The sequence below is a fragment of the Heteronotia binoei genome, chromosome 15 (genome assembly GCF_032191835.1).
Source record: "Heteronotia binoei isolate CCM8104 ecotype False Entrance Well chromosome 15, APGP_CSIRO_Hbin_v1, whole genome shotgun sequence".
NCBI classification, from domain to species: domain Eukaryota; kingdom Metazoa; phylum Chordata; class Lepidosauria; order Squamata; family Gekkonidae; genus Heteronotia; species Heteronotia binoei.
This window is the reverse complement of record NC_083237.1, coordinates 17,859,527-17,885,791: the sequence shown is the minus strand read 5'-3', so window position 1 is coordinate 17,885,791 and position 26,265 is coordinate 17,859,527. Positions and strand designations below refer to the sequence as shown.

Sequence of the window (26,265 nt, the reverse complement as noted above, 5' to 3'; positions counted from 1 at the left end):
CAGACTTGGCAACCCTAAGCCTGGTGAAGTCATGGTTTGGGGAGGGGAGGGGCCTCAGCAGGGCACAATGCCATAGAGCCCACCCTGCCAAGCAGCCATTTTCTCAAAGGGAACTGATCTCTGTCATCAAGCTTACTCTTGGCTCACAGTGTTCACGCACGGGGGCTTGGGGGGTACATCAGGCATGTACATTATTGTGATGGCTCCTGGGAACTGTAGTATGCAAGGCTTTTTTCGAGCAGGGACACAGTTCCGGCTGGCTTGGCATCAGGGGGTGTGGCCTAATATGCAAATGAGTTCCTGCTTGGCTTTTTCTGCAAAAAAAGCCACGGTAGTATGGTTTTGTCTGCTCTGCACCCCCCCCCCCCCAACACATAGAATCATCCATAGTAGAGAGTGGCCTAGAAGACTAAACCAGATGTGGGCCAAGAAGCACATAATCTGATTGCAAGAGGGGGGACTGTCACACAAAGAAGAAGCACATCCGGGTGGTGTAGTCCAAGGATGCCAACCTCCAGGGATTCCCTGGAATGACAGCTCCTCTCCTGTCTACAGCTGGGTGAATAATTCCACAGGGAAAGCTGGCATTAGAACAAAATACCCACAGGCATTGCTGAGCAGCAGGAGGCACAAGATTTACCTTTTTTTTTCTCGTCAGGGTGGGGTTGCCAGTCCAATTCAAGAAATATCTGGGGACTTTGGGGGTGGAGCCAGGAGAGATTTGGGGTGGAGCCAAGATCAAGGCTGTGACAAGCATAATTGAACTCCAAAGGGAGTTCTGGCCATCATATTTAAAGGGACGGCACACCTTTTCAATGCCTTCCTTCCAAAGGAAATAATGAAGGATAGGGGCACCTTCTTTTGGGGCTCAACGAATTGGACTCCCCGGTCCAATCTTTTTGAAACTTGGGGGTGTATTTTGGGAAGAGGCACTAGATGCTATACTGAAAATTTGGTGCCTCTACCACAAAAAACAGCCCCCCCCAGAGCCCCAAATACCTGCAGATCAATTCTCCATGATTTTCTATGGGAATAAATCTCCATAGGGAATAACAGAGTTCCCAGCAGACATTTCCTCCCCCCCCCCCTGCCGCTTTCTGATGACCCTGAAGCAGGGGGAGGGCCTCTAAACTGGGGGGGAGATCCCCTGCCTCCACCTGGGGATTGGCAACCCTACATCAGGGTGCTAACCCATGGCCAATATGAATGTCAGACGCATGGGAGGGGGAAGGTCTCACAGCATACAGAGTGCCTTTCCCCAACTACAAAGCAGCCACGTCATTCTGTCTCTGATCCTCCCCGCAGTAAAATTCAGAGAGTTTGGACTTTCAACCAAAAGTCACCTCCCCATTTTAGAAAATAAGCAACAAAATTGGTTAAGAAAGCTGCTGGTCCATTTTTGGTTAAAGACATATATTTGTTTGTTGATATAGCCTGAGAGATCTGGCCGCTGGGCATAAACCTGGGAGACTTGTGTTCAAATGCCACCCCTGCCGTAGACTCACTGCACACACCAGTTTCCGCTTTGATCTCCTCTCTGTAAGCAGCATTTATAATTAGGGTGATGAATATTTTGCAGTTGTGCACAATAATGGCATTTCTTGATTCGTTGGTCTTAAAAGGTACCACTTGACTCTTGCTTTGTTCTATTTCTTGCTTTGTTATTTATAGTTATTTATAGTCTGCTTTTCCGCCTAGACTCAAGGTGAACTGAATAGTGTAAGTCAAATACAGTCAATGGCATGGGACCTCCAAGAAAACCACACAATAGGCGTTGGATTGCAGGAATCTGAAACAACCTGAAACAAAACATAAGCAATGTAAAGAACTGGTGATGGGTACACCCTGTTCAGCATCTCAGTGAATCCGGGCTTCCACTTATTTTTTTAAACTAGCAAGTTTCTAGTTCTCATGTGCAGCTGCAAGTGAAGTTTGAACAACGTTCTTAGCATCAGGCCTCATTTGAGCAGGAGCTCACAGGAGCGGAGCTCTGGAATCTCTAAATTTTATTGTGCTCTTTCTTTCTTACCCCTCCCCCCTTCAAATACTAATACTTGCTTCTGGGTTTCATAGTTCAACCCCCCTGTGAGAATTTTGCTGAACTCTAAGTTCTGACAAATTTTCTAATATTCCCCCCACACACACACACACATATGGGAAAATAACCAAAACATGTAAAGCAAACAGATGGAAATCTTCATCATGCCACTGTGACTGCGTAGGAGGAAATAATGTTAAAAGTATGATGGAAGTATGGTTTTATTAGGACAATTATAATTCAAAAAGCATTTAAGGTAGATGCTGAGCTGATATAATTTAGTCCACCTTCCAGTGATGTCAAGGGCATGTGGCATATGCAAAGGAGTTGTGCTAATGAGCTTTGGCACCTCTTTTTCTACAAAATGACCCTCGCTTAGCTGCCAGAAGCTGGGAGTGGAGCTTCACCTTTTCTTGGTGAATTGTAGATTATTAGCTTCCGGGAACTCTTCTGTTACAACCTCATCCACCTCTGTGTTCTATCCCCTTGACAGATATATTTGCCCCTGTCTGAAACAGCCGACCTACTTGGCAGGGCCATTGTGAGGAGAGGCAGCCATGAGAAACATGAGTGCCCTTTGTAAGGGGGTGAACATATATGAACATATGAAGCTTCCTTATACTGCCTTATTGAACAACGTTCTTAGCATCAGGCCTCATTTTGGGCAGGAGCTCCCAGGAGTGGAGTTCTGGAATTTCTAAATTTTATTGTGCTCTTTCTTTCTTACCCCCCCCCCTTCCAAATATTGACCAAGAGAGAGATCTTGGGGTCATGGTACATAACTCACTGAAAATGTCAAGACAGTGTGCGATTGCAATAAAAAAGGCCAATACCATGCTGGGAATTATTAGGAAGGGAATTGAAAACAAATCAGCCAATATCATAATGCCCCTGTATAAATTGATGGTGCGGTCTCATTTGGAATACTGTGTACAATTTTGGTCACCACACCTCAAAAAGGATATTATAGCATTGGAAAAAGTGCAGAAAAGGGCAACTAGAATGATTAAAGGTTTGGAGCACTTTTCCTATGAAGAAAGGTTAAAACGCTTGGGGCTCTTTAGCTTGGAGAAATGTCGACTGCGGGGTGACATGATAGAGGTTTACAAGATTATGCATGGGATGGAGAAAGTAGAGAAAGAAGTATTTTTCTCCCTTTCTCACAATACAAGAACTCGTGGGCATTCAATGAAATTGCTGAGCAGACAGGTTAAAACGGATAAAAGGAAGTACTTCTTCACCCAAAGGGTGATTAACATGTGGAATTCACTGCCACAGGAGATGGTGATGGCTACAAGCATAGCCAGCTTTAAGAGGGGATTGGATAAAAATATGGAGCAGAGGTCCATCAGTGGCTATTAGCCACAGTATATATATATATGTATGTGTGTATACACACACACATATTGGCCTCTGTGTGACACAGAGTGTTGGACTGGATGGGCCATTGGCCTGACCCAGCATGGCTTCTCTTATGTTCTTATGTACTTGCTTTTGGGTTGCATAGTTCAACCCCCTGTGAGAATTCTGCTGAACTCTTAAGATCTGATAAACTCTAAAATCAGACCCTCGGTCCATCCAAGTCAGTCTTGTCTACTCAGACTGGCAGCGGCTCTCCAGGGTCTCAATGAGAGGTTTTTTGTGCCTAAGGGAGGGACGGTGGCTCAGTGGTAGAGCATCTGCTTGGAAGCAGAAGGTCCCAGGTTCAATCCTGGCATCTCCAAAAAAGGGTCCAGGCAAATAGGTGTGAAAAACCTCAGTTGAGACCCTGGAGAGCCGCTGCCAGTCTGAGAAGGCAATACTGACTTTGATGGACCGAGGGTCTGATTCAGTATAAGGCAGCTTCATATGTTCATATGTACTTGCCTGCACCCTTTTAGTTGGAGATGCAGGGATTGAACCTGGGACCTTCTACTTGCCAAGCAGACGCTCTACCTCCCTCCCTCCCTCCCTGTCTGCAGAGTTGCTAGAAAGCATCCAAAGCGCCCCCTCCTCCAGAGTCCATCCCCTCGCCTCAGCGGCTTGGAGAAGCCAGCAGAAATCTCCTGAGTCACCAAACCACCGTGAAGAGTCAAGGGCAGGGAGGGTGGCCGGAGGAGGACTGCAGTGCCAGGGAAAGCCACCGGAGGGAGGTGGGGGAAGGGAGACCAAGTGGGTTTGGCTGCCTCTTCTGCACCCTCCCTGGAGCATCTCTCGCTCCTGCTGGAGGGATGCAGGGATGGGGTTGATTGACTGAGGGAGGGATGCTTCTCTCTCTCTCTCTCTTCCCCCCCTCCCTTTTCCTCCATCCGGTCCCTCCAAAGCGAAAGTCCGTCCTCCAGCTCGGGTGTCGCCGTGACGACCAAGCTGTGATCCCGCCTCTCCCTCTCCAGCATCCTGGCCGGCTCCCTCCCTCCTCCTGCCGTGGTCCGGTGCCAGGGCGTCCCTCCAGCCAGCCCGCCGCCCGTCCGGCTCTCCATCCTCGCCGCCGCCCCCCCTCCTCCTCCCCCAGTCCCCGGGCTCCGGCCTTGGGGGCCAGTCCCAGGCTGGAAGGAGAGGAGCCTGGCCGCAGGGGGGTCCGGCCATGGAGGGGGGCGCCAGCCAGGGGGGCCCGGCGGAGGCCGCCGCCCCCAACCCCTTCGTCCACGAGCTGCGCCTGAGCCGCCTGCAGAAAGTCAAGGTGAGCCGAGCAAGCTGCGCCAAAGCGGACTCCTGCGCCGACGGGGCGGGCGCAGCCGGGGCGCACTGGACCGCGGGGGGGGGGAGGATTGCGGCGGCTGGGGGATCTGGGGTTGGGAGGGGGGTGTCCTGGCAGGGTGGCGACGGGAAGAAGGGGGCTCGTGTGGTTTGATGGGGGCGGAGCTCGGATTTCGGGGGGGGGGCGTCTGGAAAAGAAAGGGGCCGGCGTTGCGCTTTGGAGAGGTGGAGAGGGCGCAGGGTCGTCTGGCTGCAGGGGAGGGGAGTCGCGTCGAGGGCAGCCTGTTTGGGGAGGGGGTGGCCTGCGGTGGTGGAAGAGGCTTGCAGGGCTGCCCCTCGAGGGCCGGTCGAGAGAGGCCTCTGGGCTGATCTACCAATGGGGGCCGCGAGCAAAGCAGCAGTTCCTTATAGGGCGCATGGGATTGGGGGCGCTCGGGAGGAGGCCGCCTGGGGAAGGCGGAAGAGGGGGGTGGGGGGGGTGGGCTGCTTGCTTGAGGGGCGAAGGCTCAGGGTGCTGGAGGAAGGGTCCTTTGTAGGGCCTGGCGCCTCTGCGGGCAGACGCAGCCCCGGGGCTTTCTGCAGGGTGGGTTTTCTAAGGGGTCCCCTTTTGGGGAGGGTTGAGGAGCGTCAGAAGCCCTGGGGTGACCTTAGAAGCACAGCGTCCTCAGAGGGTCGTGGAGGAGGGCAAACTTGGAAGGGGGTCGGGGGAGGGGATTTTTTTTTGTCCACCCCCTCCAGAAGTGTTCCCCCCTCCTCCCCTTTATGCTCCAACAGTCTGCTGAGAATGCTTAGAATTAGCAAAACCCCATTTGGGTGTGTGTGTGGGTGTGTGGAAGTTTTACTGCCTTCGTGATATTGTATAAAATTAAGTGCTGTTTTATTTTTAATGCATCTTTTTTAATCTGATGTGCATCGCCCAGAGCCCGGCCTCAACTGGGACAGGGCGATTAATTAAATCAAATTAATGTTAATAATAATGATGATGATGATGTTTGCGGGAGCGCTGAGTAGTGGGCTTCTTCTTCCGCGCCTGCCCTGTTTCTGCCGAGGCCTGGCGTCTAAGAAAGCCTGGGAGTTGGGGACGGTGTTCCCTTTAAGGTGAGTTCACCTGAGCTAGCTCACGGATTTGGAGCCTCCAGCTCGCACATTTTTTCAGGAAAATGGCCCCAGAGCAATCTAATTGATGCACACGACTTTGAATGAATGCCAGTCGCTCCCAAAGTGGGATTTTTGCTCACCAGACTGCAGCTAAGAGGGAACATTGGTTGTTGCCGGGGGGCGGGGTGTCTCTTAGGGCCAGGGGTGCTCAAAGGAGAACAAGATCTTGGGGGGGGGGGGGGGATACTGACTGCAATGTATTGTGGGTGATTCTGCAGTCTTCCTTGAGTGGTTTGGTTTCTGTAGGGTCTGGAGTTGGTGGGGGGTCCGGCCGAGCACGTTTTGCGTTGGTTTAGGTGGGAGGGGGGGGACCTCAAGCGGGGGGGGGGGGCGCGTCGCCCCATGTGGGGAGCTTCTCCTTTGGGAAGGAATGAAAGACTTGCAGAGAGAGGCTGTGCCCCCTAACTTGGAGATCTTGGGGGGGGGAGCTAAGGCCAGGGACTCCCTCTGGCTTCTCCTTCAGGCGTGCCTGCGGCAGTTGGAGGCGGGGGAGTGAAAGCAAGCGAGCGGGCCCTGGAGAGCGGCGGAGGCCTGCAGCCAAGAGGGGCGGGCGGATGTGGCTCTGCGTTGGCCGGGAAGCCTGCGGGAGAGACGGGCCTGAGGGTGCGAACAAGGGGAGGCGGGAGAGGCCGGTGAAGCTGCACCAACAGAGAGCCGGAGCCTTTGCAGCGGTGCGGCGGCTCGTCTGGCCTCCTCCTCCTCCTTCCGCCGCCCGGCCTCTTGTTTTGGCGCCTGCAGTTGCCAGACTTGCTTCTCCCGGGCAACGGAAGAGCTGCTTCGCGACGGCAAACGCCACAGCCCCCTCAGCCAAGCCCTTCTCCTTTTATCCCTCCCTGGCCCCAGCACATCCCATTCCACCATCCAGCCCTGCTGCACCCTTGGGAGTTCCAACTCTGGCTCTCCCTTCCAAGGCTCCCTCTAAGCCAGAGGTGGCCAAACCGTGCCTAGGAACCCACACGCGGCTCTCTCACACATATTGTGTGGCTTTTGAAACTCCCACAGCCCCACCAGCTGGCTTGGAGAAGGCATTTCTATCTTTAAATCAAGGCTTGGATAATGCATTTAAAGTTGCTTTCTTTCCACCTTCCCTCCCTCTTTCTTTCTTTCTTTCTTTCTTTCTTTCTTTCTTTCTTTCTTTCTTTCTTTCTTTCTTTCTTTCTTTCTTTCTTTCTTTCTTTCTTTCTTTCTCTCTCTCTCTCACACACACTCTCCTTCCTTCCATCTCGCAGCTCTCAAACATCTGACTTTTTCCTATGTGGCTCTTATGATAAGCAAGTTTGGCCACCTCTGCTCTAAGCTGTGGAGTCTTGTGAGCAGAAATTCTACTTTGTGAGCGACTGGCATTCAAGGTGGGAGCTCCAGCATCAACTGGCTTGCTTTTGGGGCCATTTTCCCTGAGACAAAGATATGTGAGCTGGAGGCTGAAAAACAGTGAGTTGGCTCACACTAACTCAGCCTAGAGGGAACACTGCTTCCTCCCCCGCCCCCAGTCTGCTGTTATATTTCCCCGCTGATGTTTTGTGCCTGGATGGGTTTCAGAGGACAGTTGGGCTCCTGCTGCGTTGGGGAGGGGGTCACTGTTGCGGTGGGCTGTGATGATTTCTCTTCCCCACCATTTCCAAATGGCCATAATGGTTCCTTTCAATTTCTCTTTCAACTTAGCGAGGGCTGCCAGGTCAGGTTCAAGAAATATCTGGGGACTTTGGGGGTGGAGCCAGGAGCAAGGTTGTGACAAGCATACTTGAACTCCAAAGGGAGTTCTGGCCATCACATTTCAAGGGACTGCACACCTTTTAAATGACTTTCCTCCATTGGAAATAATGAAGGATAGGGGCACCTTCTTTTGGGGCTCATCAAATTGGACCCCCCCCCCTCAGTTCACTCTTTTTGAAACTTGGAGGGTGTTTTGAGGAGAGGCACTGGATGCTATGCTGCAAATTTGGTGCCTCTACTTCAAAAAGCAGCCCCCCCCCCCGCTGAGCCCCAGATACCCACAGATCTATTCTCCATTATACCAGATGGAATCAGTCTCCATAGGGAATAATGGAGTGCCCAGCAGACATTCCCCCCCCCCGACTTTCTGATGACCCTGAAGTGGAGGGAGGACCTCCAAACTGGGGGATCCCCTGCTGCCACCTAGGGATTGGCAACCCTATATCTCACCACCAGCCCCTGAGGCACCCCTGTGGTTCCACTTCTGGGTCTCCTTCTCCCCGCCCAGTCTGGTGCTAGATTCTCCCACTGATGTTTTGTGCCTGGATAGATTTCAGAGGACGGTTGGGTTCCTGCTGTGTTGGGGAGTGAGTCATTGTGGCTGTGGGCTGGGGTGATTTCTCTTCCCCTGCATTTCCCAATGGCCATTGCGGTTCCTTTAAATTTCTCTTCTGCCTTAGCTTCAGCTCTTGGAGTGGAGAACAGGCGTACCTCTGACCTGTAAACCTCTGTCACCCTCTCATCACAAACTAAAATTTATCAGTAATATTTCCTGGTTTGCCACAGTGAACTCAGACCCCTTTGAGTCAGTGAACTCAGACCCCTTTGAGCCGCCCTGAGCCATCCGTGGGAAGGGCGGGATATAAATCCCAAATAAATAAATAAATAAATCTGTAAACAAAGAGTATTGGCCAGGAGGCTACCTCAGGGGAAGGCCTCAGACTCTAGGCCGTGTTGTTGGCCCACCAGACTTTATATACAGATGCAGGTTGAGGATACAGATGCAGGTTGAGGGCAGTACTCCCTCTAAGCTGTGGAGTCTTGTGAGCAAAAATTCTACTTTGTGAGCTCCTGGCACTAAAGTTGTGAGTTACTAGCATAAATCAGTTTGGTCTGAGGCCATTTTTCCTGAGCGAAGACAAAAATGGGTCAGCCGGAGGCTAAAAAACCGTGTGCTAGCTCACACTAACTCAGCTTAGAGGGAACACTGGTTGAGAGATCCTTGCCCTGATCTGGAAGGCCAAGATCAATCTCATCGTATCTCGAAAGCTAAGCAGGGTCGGCCCTGGAATAGTACTTGGATGGGAAACCACCAAGGGAGTCCAGGGTTGCTATGGGAGACCAAGGAAGCCTGCAGTTCCTCTCCTGCCCTCGGTACCTGAAGGATTCTCACTTTATCAGGCTCTCTCCATGTTCAGAAGCAGCCCACCAGGAGCAGTGTTCCCTCTAAGTTGAGTTAGCTCATAGTTTTTTAGCCTCCGGCTCGCACATTTTTGTCTCAGCTCAGGAAAAATTGTCCCAGAGCAAACTAGTTTACGCAGTCGCTCACAGCTTTAATGCCAACAGCTCACAAAGTAGAATTTTGGCTCACAAGACTCCACAGCTCAGAGGGAGCGTTGGCCAGGAGGCTACCTCAGGGAAGGCCTCAGACTCTAGGCCCTGTTGTTGGCCCACCAGACGACTTGTTGGCCCCTATGTGAGACAGAGCTTGGAAGCTACAGAGAGTCAGCTTTGGATTAGTACGTGGCTGGGAGATGAGCAAGGAAGTCTGGGGCAGGCAATGGCAAGCCACCTCTGTTCATCTCTCATCTTGAAAATCCTGCAGGGGTGTCAAACTCATTTATTATGAGGGCCGGATCTGACATAAATGAGACCTTGTCGGGCCGGGCCATGCGTGTACCTACTTAAGATTAGGTAGAACAGGTATAAACTTTATAAAGAACACAAACACAATTAAAGGGTTTTTTTTTAAAAAGGGAGGAGCCTCAGCCAATGGAGAAAATAGAGGTTTTGCTCTGTAGCTCCTGTGCAGTTGAGCAAGCCTTGCAAAGCAATCTGTTATGCAGAAGGAAGCAAGAGACGAGAAGAAGAAAGCAGGTGACAGCCAGTTGCTTGGGAGCCTGATAGGGGCCCCTGGGCCGCATGTTTGACACCCCTGCCCTACAGAGTCACTAAAAGTTGGCTGTGGCTTGAAAACACTCAGTGCCGAATTAAACCCTGTGGAGGCCCCTAGGCAGTTGAAATCTTAAGGGCCCCTTGCAAATTATCTCGGAGTCTGAGCACCCACCCTACTGCAGCCTGCAGGCACCTTCTTAAAAGCCCCTTTGACAAAGCTGCAGGGGAGAGGCAGAGAGAGGCAAACTTGGCAACAACGCCAGCAGCAGCCGCACCAGGCAATTCGGGCAAAGAGCAGCTCAGTTGCTGGCTGCGTGTGCAGGCTGGGAGGGCTGCAAGCAGGGAGGAAACTGGGGAGGAGGGAGCCGGCCCGGGGTCCCTGAAGGCATGGGGGCCCACAGGCCAGTGCCTACTTGGCCTAATTGTTTATCCAGCTCTGACAACCAATGTTCCCTCTAAGCTGCAGTCTTGTAAGCAAAAAGCCTACTTTGTGAGCTGCTGGCATTAAAGTTGTGACCACTGGCGTTAAAGTTGTGAGCTACTGCATAAAGTAGGGTGCTCTGGGGGGGGGTCATCCTTCCTGAGCTAAGACAAAAATGTGTGAGCTGGAGGCTAAAAATCTGTGAGCTAGCTCACACTAACACAGCTTAGAGGGAATACTGCTGACAACCCTTCCTGCCTCCATCAATAGGTCCTTAATTGTTCAGCCAGAAAATTATACAGGGATGAGGTCTGATCGGGCTTCTTGGCAAGGTAGGAGGTCCCGGAATCGTGTGGCTGACTTAATGAAAACATCGCCTCAGCGCCCGAGGGCAGTGAAAAGAGTAAATGCCATGCTGAGGATTATTAGGAAAGGGATTGAAAATAAAACAGCCAGCCCTGTAATACTTTCTGTGTTAATCTACACAGCAGCTGTGCTTGGAAGTGTTTTGTGCTCTATCTTTGGAGGGTACCGTAATGCTAGAGGGGATACTTGAAATGCTTCTTTCCTCAGTGAGTAATTACATTGCAGAATTCGCTCCAGTGGACCCAGGGATGGCCGTGAGCACAGAAGGCTTTACAAAGGGGATAGAAGTGTTCATGGAGGAGGAGAGATGCATCGATGGCTTCTAGCCAGGGGTGGAATTCTAACAGGAGCTCCTTTGCATATTAGGCCACACACCCCGGATGTAGCCAATCCTCCTGGAGCTTACAGGGCTCTTAGTACAGGGCCTATTCTAAGCTCCGGGAGGATTGGCTACATCAGGGTTGTGTGGCCTAATATGCAAAGAAGTTCCTGCTAGAATTCCACCCCTGCTTCTAGCTATGGTGAATAAAGGGAACCTCCACATTCAGAGGTACTAAACCTCTGACAGCCAGTGCTAGGAGGCAACGTTGGGGAAGTCCTGGGCTTCTGTGCCTTGGTTTTTATTAAGTATATCTTTTATTTATTTAATTGTTGAAACAATAACGAACCACTTGCAACGGTAACCATTGTAGACAATACAGAACCCTGGCACTAATACAACACAAAACAGATTGCCTACTATCATAGAATCATAGAGTCGGAAGGGACCTCTAGGATCTAGTCCAACCACCTGCACAATGCAGGAACTTCACAAATACCTCCCTCTAGGACTTTTTTTTGTAACAGGGACTCCTTTGCATATTAGGCCTCACACCTCGATGTAGCCAGTCCTCCTGGAACTTACAGTAGGCCCTGTACTAAGAGCCCTGTAAAAAGAAGACTGCAGATTTATACCGTGACCTTCTCTCTGAATCAGAGATTCAAGAGTGGCTTACAATCACCTATATCTTCTCCCCCCACAACAGACACCCTGTGAGGTGGGCGGGCCTTCCAAGGACAACTGCTGCAATAGCTATGACTGACCCAAGGCCATCCCAGCAGCTGCAAGTGGAGGAGTGGGGAATCAAATCCGGTTTTCCCAGATAAGAGTCCACACACTTAACCACTACACCAAACTGGCTCTTGGAGGATTGGCTACATCAGGGGTGTGTGGCTTAATACATAAAGGAGTTCCTGCTACAAAAAAAACCCTGCCTCCCTCACACAAGTACATCCCCAGTGACCCCTCTCCATGCTCAAAAGATGGTAAAAACCTCCAGGATCCCTTGCCAAACTGGCCTGTAGAAAAATTGCTGACCCATCCCATCAGCCTACTTTACTTCAATACAATAAATAGTATCTAACACTGAGGCATATTCTCCTTTAATTGATACATAATCTTGGAAAGGATACCAAGCTTGAAGTCTACAAAATGGAATCTTTTAAGAGATTGTAGTCAGTAATCGTATCCATTATGCCAAATTCTGTGCTTAGTTGATGCTCCAGGTCAATTGACTGGCCGCACTTCATGCTGATCTAGAAGGACCACTGGTCTGATCCAGCAGGACTCGTTTTTATGTTCTTCTTACACAGAAAGCATTCAAACTGATGAGAGGGTTGAAGGGCTGCCCTACACAGAAAGTTAAGGAGCTTGGGGAGTTTTTAGTATAGGAGAGGAGGAACAAAGACAACAAAATGGGGGACATGACACCAGTTTATAAAATGGTGTGTGGAGTGGAGTAAGTAGCTCAAGAGAACAATGCCGGAGAGCCAGGTTGGTGTAGCATTTAGAGGGTCATACTAGGATTTGGGAGACCCCAGTTCAAATTCCCTCTCTGTCATGGAAGCTCGCTGGGTGACCTTGGACCAGTCACTGTCGGCATCACCTAGCTCACAATGGGGTCGCTCTGAGCATGAGGGAAGGCCACAGACAGAATCTTTCTCTGTATGTAGTAACTATTGCTCCCCATGGTAAGTATTCCTTGCCCAGCTCCCCGGGTACCCAGACCCCTGGAATTTTGTACCCTTCATCCCTCCTCAGTTTACTTCCTGCTCCTGCTTCTCCTGCAATTCCTTACTGTGCTCCATTGTTCTGAACTGCTTTTTCTCCAGAATAAAAATATATCTAGCAACATTACAGGAGGAGGAGGGCACAGTTCAGCTCTCCTCATCCACAAATTCCCTCCAGCTTTTAAAATTATTATTCCCTACCCTTTTCCACTAGAACCTCTTCCTCCGCCTACCATGGTCACACCTGTCTTGTATATAATCTTACTTTAGGGGCTCTGAACCCCTCTCGGTCACAAAGCTCACCTGGATGACCTTGGATCAGTCAGTCTGTCTCAGCCAAACCTACCTCACAGGGTTGGCGTTAGGGTTAGGGGATGCAGTGCCGGAAGGGAGAACTTATGTAGGCTGCCCCGGGCTCTTTGGAGAACGGGGTGTGTGTGGACGGGAAACAGGATTTATTTAACAACACAATCCTGAATGAAGCAATGCCCTTTTAAGATAATTAAAATGAATGGCTCAGAAGGGTATAACTCAGTTTAGGACAGCTCTATAAACCACGTCTCTCTGGTACTTGGTGTGCTTCCTCAGGAATGAGCGCTGATTTATTATTTATTACAACTATCCAGCCATTCTCAGGGTTTAAGGCAGCTTGCTATAACAACAGTCATAATAATCACACGTTGGTTTAATGAAGCTTGAAAGAACAGATAGCGACAGTTTAACAGAATTTTGCGCCATCTACATTTTTCTAGCTATGCCTCTTTCTGTTTCGTTTCTGCTCTTTCTCCTATAATGCATAACACTTTCAGCTGCCCCCTCTCTCTCCAATCCCCGCTCCCTCAGAAACACACAGAACATTTCAGAATCTCAGACTTTTCCTCCTTGCGAGCCAGTTTGGTGTAGTGGTTAAGTGTGTGGGATTCTCTTATCTGGGAGAATCAGGTTTGAGTCCCCACCTCTCCACATGCACCTGCTGGAATGACCTTCGGTTAGTCATAAATCTGTTCTGGAAAGAGCAGTTTCTGTCAGAGCTCTCAGCCCCACCTACTTGACAGGGTGACTGTTGTGGGAAGAGGAAGGGAAAGGAGATTGTAAGCCGCTCTGAGACTCTTTTGGATAGCGAAGGGCAGGGTATAAATCCAATCTCCTCCTCTTCTTCCTCCTCCCAGGTCTGCCTGGCTCTAGAGACAGTGTCTAGGACAGTTCATTTTCCTAAGGAGAGAAGAAAAGTAGGCAAAATATTCAGCTTAGGTTGCTGAAAGCTACCGGTGCTCTCTAGAGTGCACAGTGGAGAAGCTTTTTTTGTTATTTGTGGTGTGGCCATTCCTAATTCCAGGGCCTCTGATGATTGCCTGTTGCCAACCTCACCGATTGAGACCAAAATAACAGTACTTTGCATGGTTTACCGTGTCACTTGGATAATGCTCCGCTTCAAAAGGCTAATTTTCTTCCACGGTTCTTTAGTAGCCACGCAAAGCCATGTCATATCTTTGGTGAGGATAACACGGGCTTTGACATTCTCTAGAATCTTTCATGAGGCTGGGATGTAAAAGATGGCAGAGAAGTAGAGTTGACAAGCCTCTGTACGGGACCTGGAGACATTCCAGAATCACAGCTTATCTTCAGACAACAGAAATTCCTTTGTCTGGAGACAATGGCTGCTTTGGAGGGTAAACTCTATGTCATTCTACCCCTCCCCTCCCCAAACCCCACCATTCCCAGATTTAACCCCAAATCTCCAGGAATTCCCAACTTGGAGTTGGCACTTGTAGGTAGCGGATATTTCAGGCCTGCAGGCCTTTTGTTAATTACTTTGGCTATACCCCTGTCGCATCCTGTCCTACCTGCTTATCATTTCATCCTGCAGTAGGTTTTACACTGTGCCGACCTCACCGCAATTGATAGGATCTCACACCTATGCTGTTGGTTATTCTTTGGATGGGGTCTTGTTTTGAACTAGGGTTGCCAGGTCCAATTCAAGAAATATCTGGGGACTTTGGGGGTGGAGCCAGAAGCAAGGGTGTGACAAGCGTAACTGAACTCCAAAGGGAGTTTGGGCCATCATATTTAAAGGGACTGCACACCTTTTAAATGCCCTCCCTCCACTGGAAATAATGGATAGGAGCACCTTCTTTGGAGGCTCATAGAATTGGACCCCTTGGTCCAATCTTTTTGAAACTTGGAGGGTGTTTTGAGGAGAGGCACTGGATGCTATGCTGCAAATTTGGTGCTCATACATTAAAAAAAACAGCCCCCTCAGAGCTCCAGATACCCATGGATCAATTTTTCATGATACCCTATGGGAATTGGTCTCCATAGGGAATAATGGATTGCCCAGCAGACATTTCCCTCTCCCCCCCCCCACTTTCTGATAACCCTGAAATGGGGGGAGAGCCTCCAAACTGGGGTATCCCTTGCCCCCAGCTGGGGATTGGCAACCCTAATCTTCCTGGACCTATTCCAGCTCTCTAACTACTATCCTACACTAGCTTTTCCCATAAGAACACAAGGGGAACTTGGAAGGATGGGTCGGAAATGGCCAGCCAGATACCCCCAGAAGGCCTATACACAGTGGAGGGAGGCCAATGCCTCCCTGTTGCTATCCTCCAGCAATGGTTATTCAAAGATAGACTGCTTACGGTCATGGAGGGTCCATTTAGCCATGGGGAAAGGAAAGGGGAATGAACTTTTTCCTCATGACTTTTTGCCTGACAGAACTCCTGCTGCCAGAGCTGATGTTAAGCCTGGTAAATAAATAGAAAGTCCAGCGGCGCCTTAAAGACTAATGATGTTTATCTCAAGTTGAGATTTTGTGTGTCACACAACTCATTTCCTCAGATATTTTCAGAGGGTTGCCGACCGTGCTAGTCTGCAGCAGAGCATTTAGATTCAAGTTCATTTTTTTGAACTTGAATCTATACAATTTTTTGGGTAAGCCTTTGAGAGTCAGCATTTCCCATGTACAATGCCAGGCATTAAAGCTGACAAATAGGTGGGGCCTGGAGATCTCCCACTTTTACAACTGATCTTCAGCTGGCAAAGATCAGCTCCCCTGAAGAAAATGGCTGTTCTGAAGGGTGGGATCTATGTGGAGGCCCCTCCCCTCCCCCTAAACTCCACCCTCTCCTGGCTCCACCCCTAAAGTCTCCAGGTATTTTCCAACACAGATCTGGCAACCCTGCTGGCAAAGGGAGCTTTGGCTCTCAGAATTCAATTATATAGATTCTTGTGCAAGAAACCGCATACTGAGCTGTAGCCGATGCGAAATTGCTGCTGGAGATGCTCTGCGTCCCTCTTTTTTGAAAATTGTGTAAAGAATCTATATAATCGAATCAATATTGGTCCCAGGTCTGATGAAGACTGGAAGGAAACAAGTACTTAAGCGATTGGCTTGTCACCACACTGCTTTGGGACATGAATGTACATGTTTTGGACATTTGGACCTGTTTCTATATACTTAGTAAATTGGTCACTAGCTTGCATATTTTGTTGTGTTATCCATTATAGTGACCTCTCCTGGATTGTATTCTGTACCTGAAGGTTGGCAACTCTGTCCAGGGAAGAACAGACAGGCTGGTGACTACCTCTCCCTCCCTCCCTCTCCCTCTCCCTCTCACTGCGTATATGTCTGAGTGCTGCTCCAAGAATTTCAAACTCCTGGCTGAACCCTTGCATTTCCCCCACAGCTGCATTCCTGTCGGAAGTCATGTGTGGGCATTGACTCCCACAGACGGGCAAGGTGCTGAGTGCCACAGAGGGAGGGAACAGGCAGTGATGCCAGAGACCCATGATTAGATCTCTCATTAAAAAAAAAAAAAGTTAAAGCAATAACGGGGAGGGGAGGGCTCCAACATGGATCAGAACAGACTTACTTGGGGAGGAGGTATTTAACCCGTTTTCCTGTTCTGGATCCTACCCCGGCTCTCCCCTCAAGCTTCTCTCTGTCTTTCGGTTTTAAAAATAGTACCGCTAAAGTATCTGTGACTTTGGAGCTCCAGATGTGTGATGTGGTTGTATGAAAACAGCTGCAGGGGAGCCTTGTATGGATCGGGGCTCTTCTTGTTGTGTTGTTTCCCTGTTTGAAAAATGTCCCCTTGAGCTGATTTAAGTCCCAATAGCAGGTGGGGAAAGCTGCCTTTTATACCTAGCCAGCTTAAAACACTGGTTGTCTTCTTCTTCTTCGAATAGCAGCTGTAGGGGGCTTAAGAAATTCCCTAGCCTCGTGACCCCAATCTGTACGTGTCACCTTCTCCCCTCACGGCTGTTGTATTATTTTTTAAGAGCCCAATGCGACATCTGGAGTTCTAGTTAGGGTCCTCCCAACACCATGTAGCATTGCCCCTTATTTGTTTCACCTTTATTGTCTCTATCTTTTCTCCCCCATGCATAGGGTTGCCGGGTCTGTATTAGAAAATACCTGGAGACTTTGGGGGTGGATCTGGGAGAGGGCGGGGTTTGGGGGAGGGAGGAGCCTCAGCGCGGTGCAATGCCATGGAGCCCACCCTCCAAAGCTGCCATTTTCTCCAGGGGAGCTGATCTCTGCCTGCTGGACATTAGTTGTAAAAGAGGGAGCTCTCCAGGCCGCACCTGGAGGCTGGCAACACCTCCCCCTCTCCTGCCTGGTTTATCGCTGCAGTTTCCTCCCCTTTTTAAATCCAGTCACCCAGCAGCGGTTCTGAACCTTCTTTCCCGAAATGCCTTCCCTGGAGGCCCTTTGCTGCTGCCCCTCCATCTTCAGACCCTGCCATGGCTTCAAGCTTGATTCCTCCTTCCCTTCCTCCTGTAAACAGTGGAGAGGCTCTGGGCTGGGGCCGGCTGGGTGAAGGTTTACTAGCAGTCAGTGGCCTCCAGGCTGCTGCTTTGGGGTATTTATGACAAGAGAGGCCCTTCAGGGGAGTCGCAGCTGGGACCGGCTTCTCCGCAGGCCTGGGATTCCAGGGCAACGGGCACCAGATCATGGAGCAAGATTGTTTCCCTCTAGAGCCCCTTGCGAATGGCCAGAAGAACAGCCTACTGTTATCAAACAATATTGCCCTTATTGTTTTACTGGGAAGGCGGGAGCCAAGCTGATTCATTGTTTCGAGCCTCGGATGATTCATCCAGAGGGCAAATTATAGCCGCAAGGCCCGGCCCTTTCCCCAGTGACTGTTTGAGAAGGAAATGGAAGCAAATATTAAATATGGCCTTAGAAGGAGAACTCTTGGTTGAGGACAGGGTTCTCTTTGAAAGCCTCCTGAAGATACCTATTGGAGACGTTTGGGTAATAAGAAAAATTAATAAGAGTTTGTCAGCTTCACCCTGTGGTCTATTATGCAGGTTAGGGAAACAGAATATATATAATGATTAGAGCAGAGTTGGCCAAATTTGTTTAATATAAGAGTAGCATAGAATAAACGGCAGTTGTTTGGGAGCCGCAAGACGGGAGGGAGGGAGGAAGGAAGGAAGGCAAATACATGAGGGAGGAAAAGAGAAATGGAAAGAAAACAACTTTAACTTTAAATGTGTTCTCCAAGCCAGCCAATGGGACGGTGGGGGCTTTAAGAAGAAGAAGAAGAAGATATTGGATTTATATCCCGCCCTCCACTCCGAAGAGTCTCAGAGCGGCTCACAATCTCCTTTACCTTCCTCCCCCACAACAGACACCCTGTGAGGCTGAGAGGGCTCTCACAGCAGCTGCCCTTTCAAGGACAACCTCTGCCAGGGCTATGGCTAACCCAAGGCCTTTCCAGCAGGTGCAAGTGGAGGAGTGGGGAATCAAACCCGGTTCTCCCAGATAAGAGTCCGCACACTTAACCACTACACCAAACTGGCTCTCAAAGCCACAAAGTATGTGTGAAAGAGCCACATGAGGCTTCTGAGCCACAGTTTGGCCACCCCTAGATTAGAATATCTAAACTGGGGGGCTTAAACCCCCTCTTTGCCATCAGTCCCACCCCCCAGACAACTTTGAGCCAGCCACTGCCTCTCAGCTTGACCTTCTTTACAGGATTGCTGTCCTGATAAAACGAAGGGAGTGGGGAAAGTCACGCAGGCGATGCTACATCGAAGGAGATTGTGAAAATCCAAGACTGGGTGGACAAAATATGTTTTTTCAATAATGAAACTTACATTCCTCCAGAAAGGTCAAAATCATGATTTCAGGCTTGTTTCTGAAGGATTATATGGGTAGCAGAGAGCTGAAGGCACACAATGCAGCAAAGCAAGTCTGGTTTGAGGCTGCTGACAAGAAACAAAGTTTCCTTCTCTTTTTAAAATTAAAATTTAAAAAAAACAACGATATACAACAAGTGCAGTCAAATATCCACAAAACCTTAACCCTTTAAATTCCCCCTCCCCCAAAAAACTACCATTATCCTAGGATCAGATTCAGACGGGCAAGAAGGAAATACAATATGATCAGCATAAAAAGTTGCAAGATAAACTCCCTACACAGAGAAAACATACTGACACGTTCAAAAGAGGCTCAGCTTCTAGAATGCATGGAATGCACAGGGTGAACTAACGTCCCAGAAAAGGAGGGTGAAGGGAAAAGGGGGAAAACAAACAAACAGACAAAAATAAACACAATAAAGACAAAATGCACAGGGAGCCTCTTTATCTTGACAACACTAATATGACTCCCTTATTGTAAAGAACTGCATTCTAGACAGGATAGAGAAGAGAAAGGATTCTAATCTTGCCTTACAAACTAGGATGGGCCTCCCCTCATGGTGTCAAGATGGAGAAGAGAATGGGACAGCGTGGAAAGATGGGAGACTGTACAGAAGAGAGATTCCCTAAGAGCAGACATCCTGTGAGGTAGGTGGAGCTGAAAGAGCTCTCCCAGAACTGCTCTTGAACAGAACAGCCTTGAGAGAACTTGGGGCTGACCCAAGGTCACATCAGCAGGTGTATGAGAAGGAGTGGGGAATCAGACCCGGTTCTCCCAGATAAGAGTCCACACACTTAACCATTACGCCAAACTGGCTAGTCAGTGTCCTAGCCTATCTAGTTTGGTGTAGTGGTTAAGTGTGTGGACTCTTATCTGGGAGAACCAGGCTTGATTCCCCACTCCTCCACTTGCAGCTGGAATGGCCTTGGGTTAGCTATGGCTCTGGCAGAGCTCGTCCTTGAAAGGGCAGCTTCTGGGAGAGCTCTCTCAGCCCCACCCACCTCAAAGGGTGTCTGTTGTGGGAGAAGAAGATAGAGGAGATTGTAAGCCGCTCTGAGTCTCTGATTCAAAGAAAAGGGCGGGGTATAAAGCTGCAGTCTTCTTCTTCTGTCTCTCTGACTCTCTTAGAAGCCTCCTTTGGAGACAGCCCAAAGTCCTTCACTTCAAACTGGTTGGATGTGAATTATTAATCGTATTTAGGCAAAACTCTAAGGAAATATTATGAGTTTGTGTTTGTTGGACTAGTTAGAAATTTGTCACCTCTGTCAAATCTTATAAATGAATTAGTTAAAAACCTAGAACCAAACCACACAATATTCTTTCCTGGGAACAGTCTTCGATCAGGTCAGCAGGCGCAGCTTGGGAGTTCTGTGCTTCCCCTCTTCTACCTGGCACACCTGGGAACACCCAAACCAGTTCTGTCAACACAACCCAAGAACGCACTTGGAGAAGGTGTAGTGTCAGGCCTAACAATATGTTCCAAAGTCCCCGTGACCACCACGAGAACTTTAAGTCAGACATTAACTTTGAGCCCCCCACTGAAAACTCAGCTCCCAGGTGCATGAGGGCCTGATTCGGGTTGTACTATGTTGGATGGGGAAGCATACAGTTTAGCCATTCTTAAATCTGAATTACATTGTGGGGATGATCCATCTATGGTTTGTACCTTGAAAAGCATACTCTGAAGACATAGGGATATGTGCCCACTGTTTCCATGTAAGAGGAACAGTCCCTAATTTGGTTCCTGGTAAATCACTGTCCATATTCCATGCTGGAGGGGGAATTATTTCACTGATTTTGCTCCTGCACATGGAGCATCTGTGCACAAGAATTGAAAAAAAATTGGTGAAATAACTCCCCCACCCCCACCCTCCACCCCGGTACTTCATTCTGAGCTCATCTGGTCTCTCTTAAAGGTGTGCAAATATATATATATATATATTTGGAATTAATCGGATTCGGAAATATACAGGTCCAAAATATTTAGAATACCATATATTTCTGAATATCGGTATTCGGAATAGCCGTATATACTGGAGATATTCGGCTATTTCCGAATATACGGCCCCATTATACCATATGGGCCATTGAAATCAATGGCAAAATAGGGTATATTGGAAGCCGCCTGGAGGGGAAGGGGTTTGAGGGAGAGCCCCCAAATTTGCAGGGGACTCTCCCCTATGAACCCCCCAAGCCCCAAAAAGATTGGGCTGGGGGATTCCATTCCAGGGGCATTCCGGGGGATTCTTCTTTCTTCCTCCTGCCCCTGGAAAAAAAACCCTGTTACCGTTTTCGCACACAACTTACCACGCAGTCACAATTCTGTTCCCTCCACAGTGTTCAGTCAGATTTCCCACCATCTGCGCCGGAGTTACAGGAAGTGCCGCGGCTTTTGCATAGCAAACATAAACTGGGTTTTAGCGGTTTATGTTTGCTATGCAAAAGCCGCGGCACTTCCTGTAACTTCAGCGCAGATGGTGGGAAATCCAACTGGATGCTGTGGAGGGAACAGGATTGTGACTGTGTGGTAAGCTGTGTGCGAAAACGGTCTGGATTATCCTGGCTGGGCCTGTGGGTGCTGTCAGTTACCGTGGGGGCTGCAATGGCCCTTTCAGTATTATTAGACATGTTTGGATGGGGAATGGGAAAATTTGGATTGCTTTGCAGATTTTAAATCAGCATTCACTTTTGGTTTGGGGATGGATGGGGGGGTGCACCGCCAATCAATTTGTGAGTGAGTTTTTGGGCTGTCTTTGGACTCTAGTCTATGTTTAGTGGGAGAACGTTTAATGACCACCTTCCAAGTGCGGGCCAAGAGAGGATGCAGGCACAAGTAGGTACTCACTTCATTCACTCTCCAAGTCTACGTTTGGGGAGCCGAACAGAGGCAAGTTGACCTTCAGGAAGACCAACTGCTCAACTGTCCAGGGTTGCAGGCGATTGCGATGTGGGCAGACAATGAAAAGAGGCGCTCGCTCTGCACGCTCATCAGTGGGCATGAGAGGAACGCCTTGGTCACAGAGGAGAGGGCCGGCCAGACTGCCTCCTTCACAACCCAGTAGTCCAAAGGAGATGTTTCCTGTGACTCATTGGACTCTGAAAGATAGTCCCTCACCATCACAGCACCCGTCTTTGCTCTCAGACGGGCCGCTCCCAGAGGGGCCAATGAGCCGCCTGATGAGTGTCATCTTGGCACTCTTCTCGGCGTGAGTCTGGTGGGAAACGCTGCCTAGCTGGGGAGGTTGGGGATGATCAGCAGTGGAATTGGCAGGTCAGCTGCTTCCACTGGGCCCGCCCTGACTCTGCAGCACTCTACCTTCTGGCAGAGCTCGTCTCACCAGTGATCGAGCTCGTTGGCCCGCTTGGTGATCATGCCCTTAAGGTGTGGGTCTAACATGGTCGCCATCATGTAGACCTTATCCTGGGTAAAAGTCTGAAAGCGGGCCTCAAGCCCTTCCTGCAGCCTAACAACCAGGGCGTGTACCGCTGGAAGAACATCTGCACGACCTTGAGCTGACACTAGAAATGAGGCCAGGTCCTCATGGGCCATGTGAACCATGGGGATGACCAGTGCGATGCTCGCCATATCAGACAAGAGCATTTCTGTGTGGGTCTTGAAGGGCCCAAGAACCTCCACAATCTGAGAAATGACCACCCAATCCTCTTGGGTGAGACGGTTCTCATCCCGAAAGACCCTCATCTCAGAGACAAAGGCATCCAAGGCTGCTCTCTGCTCCACCATGCGCTCCAGCATGGCACAGGTGGAGTTCCAGCGTGTGCTGACGCCACTGATCAGGCGGTGCCCTGGCACGCCTGTCAGTGTCTGTTTCTCACGCAGCAGATACGAATCCGTATTGCTGCGTGAGAAGTGACCCATGATGTGCCGACACTTCTGGAGCACCCTCAGACTCCAAAAATAGCTCCATAAAAACATGAAAGTGACCCACCCCACACAGCTCACACACCAACCCCCTCACACCAACCAGAGGTAATTAAAAAACCCAAAACACGACAGAAAGAAACTTAACTTTTAACCCGCCCCCCCCCAAAAAAAAACAGAAACAGGAAAAGGGACAACAGGACAGGATGCAAAACCAACAGCTGAACTTTTTAACAATAAAAATTAGGCCAAACGCCCCCCCCCCAAGAACCAGAACCAGAAGAGAAAAGGAACAACAGTAGCACAATACAGCAGCAAAAAATCAAACGCAGAATCCTTTTTAAAAAGTAAAAAAACCTGACTTTTAACAATACAGGAACTTAACCAACACCCCCCACCACCACAAAAAAAAAAAAACACCTTCGCCCTAACCCCAAGAAATCCAAGCCACCCAAATCAGGAAAAGTAAAAGGACACTGCACTTTTAAAAGTCCTCTCACTAAAGTAAGATATAGGCAAATTGGCAACCCCACCCCAAGCCCCCACCCCCAGCAGAACCCCCTAACCCCAAATAAGCTACCCACCCACCCAAATCTGGGTAACTAAAGGGACTCTGAGTCTTAAAAAGTCCTTTTATTTCTCTTACCTTAGATGTCTTCTCCAGACAGGTCAGGCAAGGCTGAGAGAGAGCAGCAGCAGCAGCTGAGGCCAAGGGCCAGCGCAGCGCAATCTCTCTCTCACACCAACACAGCAGCAATGGAATGGAGTCCAGCCAGGCAGACTCCTTAAAAAGGGTCTCTGGCCCTACACAGAGCAGTTTCAAAAAATACCACTGCTCTGTGATTGGCTAGAGAACAGTGTTTACTTGGATACCCAAGTAAACAAAAGAACAATAATGTTGCTGATGGCTGAGGGATTAGCCCAGCCATCAGCTACAGAACAGCCCTGCAAAGCATGCATTTGCAATGCATTTTGCAAATGCATGCTTTAGATTGACTGCTGGGGCTCCTCTCCCCCTCCCCCTCCCTTCTTGATCCCAGGGAGGCTATGGGAGAGGTGGGAAAAGGCTTCCAAAGGCGGGAAAGGAGGCAAGCAGTTTCCCTGAGGCTGCAGAAGCTCCTTTCCCGCCTTTTACATTGAGTTCCGTATATTTCCGAATAGTGATTCGAAAGTATACGGGGAGCCGTATATGGCTCCTGTGTAATGCATGCGAGCTGTATTCGGAAGTATACAATGTTGTATACTTCCAAATCAGGGAGTATTTGGTGGTCTGTTTGGTTCAGCCGAACCAAATGCACACCCCTAGTGTCTCTCTCTTTCTTTCTCTCTCGCTCTCTCTCTGCAACTGTTGCATGGCTGTGGTAAAGATTTGAAAACATATGAAAAATAATATCAAGTTTGGCTCCTAGTAGATACAATATATCTACTTCTTGAACTTTGCCTGTCTGAATCTGATCCTAGGATAATGGTATAGATGTGTTATTGTAGGTTTTTGTCTGGGGGGAGGAAGAATTTAAAGGGTTTAGATTTTGTAAATTTGACTGCACTTGTTGTGTATCGTTGTTTTTTTTAAGTTTAATTTTAAAAGAGAATTTTAAAAAGTTCCTAGTGACTGGAGGATGTAGTCTCAGTGGGGAAAGGCAGGGCTTTTTTTGAGCAGGAACACACAGGAACACGGACCCAGCTGGCTTCGCATCAAGGGGTGTGGCCTAATATGCAAATGAGTTCCTGCTGGGCTTTTTCTACACAAAAGCCCCGGGGAAAGGTAAAGACCAGGGCTTTTTTGTAGCAGGATCTCCTTTGCATATTAGGCCACACACCCCTGATGTAGCCAATCCTCCTGGAGCTTACAATAGGCTTTGTATTAAGAGCCCTGTGAGCTCTTGGAGGATTGGCTACCTCGGGGTGTGGTATGGTCTAAGATGTAAAGGAGTTCCTGCTACAAAAAAAAAAAAAAACCCTAGTAAAGACAGAGAGAACTTTTACTAGTTTTTAAAGCATGGAACAGGCTTAAAACATGAACATAAGATGTCATTGTTGGTAGCTCTGGAACTGTGCCCAAGAAGGCAAGGGACTCCATCTTTCACCAGGTTACCAGGGCAGAGGGAGCCGGCCATATTAGCTAACAGTCAGGGTGGTTGTAAGAAATCTACGATGCACCCTGCCAGATGCCAGGCTGTCACCCATGCTCTCATCTGGGTCAGTCAGTGCTGGCGGCCCAACAGAGCGCATGTGCTTGGCTGCTCCTGAGGTCAGCTCTTCAGCCCGGCCAGATGTCACAGCAGGCAGTATTATTAGAAACAATTCCTTTTGGCACTCTTAACGCAGGAATGTTTGCAAACCGAAGCTATGACGATTTGTTGCTGGAGGCTCGCAGCTCAAGGGCTGGCCGTGTTGATATCATAGGGCCGTATTTATTTCAGGTCAGGTTTTCACACCTCTGTGGCTCCTGGATGTGGACACCCAGGGCTTTTTTGGAGCGGGAACACCCAGGAATGCAGTTCTGGCTGGCTTGGTGCCAGGGGGTGTGGCCAGACATGCAAATAAGTCCCTGCTGGACTTTACTAGAAAAAAGACAAAGATCCCCACTGAGACCTATTTCCAGGGCTTTTTTTGTAGCAGAAACTCCTTTGCATATCAGACCACACAGCCCTGATGTAGCCAATCCTCCAAGAGCTTACAGTAGGCCCTGAACCAAGAGCCCTGTAAACTCTTGGAGGATTGGCTACATCAGGAGCGTGTGGCCTAATGTGCAAAGGAGTTCCTGCTACAAAAAAAGCCCTGCCTACTTCCATCATCCTATGGAGACTTATTCCCATAGGAAATAATGGAGAATTGACCCACGGGTATCTGGGGCTCTGGGAGGGCTGTTTTTTGAGTTAGAGGCACCATATTTTCAGTGTAGCATCCAGTGCCTCTCCCCAAAATACCCCCCAATTTTCCAAAAGATTGGACCAGGGGGTCTAATTCTATGAGCCCCCAAAGAAAGTGCCCCTATCCTTCATTATTTCCTATGGAAGGAAGGCATTTTAAAAAGTGTGCGGTCCCTTTAAATGTGATGGTCAGAACTCCCTTTGAAATTCAATTATGCTTGTCACAACCTTACTCCTGGCTCCACCCCCAAATCCCCAGATATTTCTTGAACTGGACTTGGCAACCCTAACGGACTGTGAAATCTATAGCTATATATCAAGCAGCATGTCGCTCAGCTCTCTGAATCTTCATGGTGACCAGTGTATCAAGCTGCTTTGCCTCTTACCTGGTTCCAGTGTGAAATTGAATTCAGAAGGGAATTGAAAACAAATCAGCCAGTATCAACCCCTGGAGTCTACAAAATACCCTGCTTCTGTGGTGCAGTCTACATTGGCACTACCCAACGCAGTATCAACACCCGTCTCACCGAACACAAGAGACACTGTCGCTTGTTTCAGCCAGAAAAATCAGCTGTAGCTGAACATGCACTTCAAGAAGGAGACCACGTCATCCACTTTGAAAGAACTGAAGTCCTTTCTACGGTCTCACATTATCATACCCGCCTGAACAGAGAAGCTATTGAGATTTACAAACACCAGCACAATTTTAACAGAAAGGAAGAAGGCATTTTCATCCACCAAACTTGGTACCCAGCTCTGCAAAACACCCTACAGACTATAAATTGCAGAAAGTCTCAGAACAACCAGCAAATTCCACAGAACAAT

General features: G+C 49.1%; 1 protein-coding gene across 1 annotated transcript in view; it reads left to right on the top strand.

The window, feature by feature from the left end:
• Positions 1 to 4,586: 4,586 nt before the first annotated feature.
• The window catches only part of LPCAT4 (lysophosphatidylcholine acyltransferase 4), a 46,822-nt gene continuing 25,143 nt past the window's right edge, over positions 4,587 to 26,265 (top strand). The window contains exon 1 of the mRNA XM_060256076.1: positions 4,587 to 4,697. Within this exon, the coding sequence (XP_060112059.1) occupies positions 4,602 to 4,697 (96 nt within the window). The 5' untranslated portion in view covers positions 4,587 to 4,601. The remainder of the gene's footprint in view (positions 4,698 to 26,265) is intronic.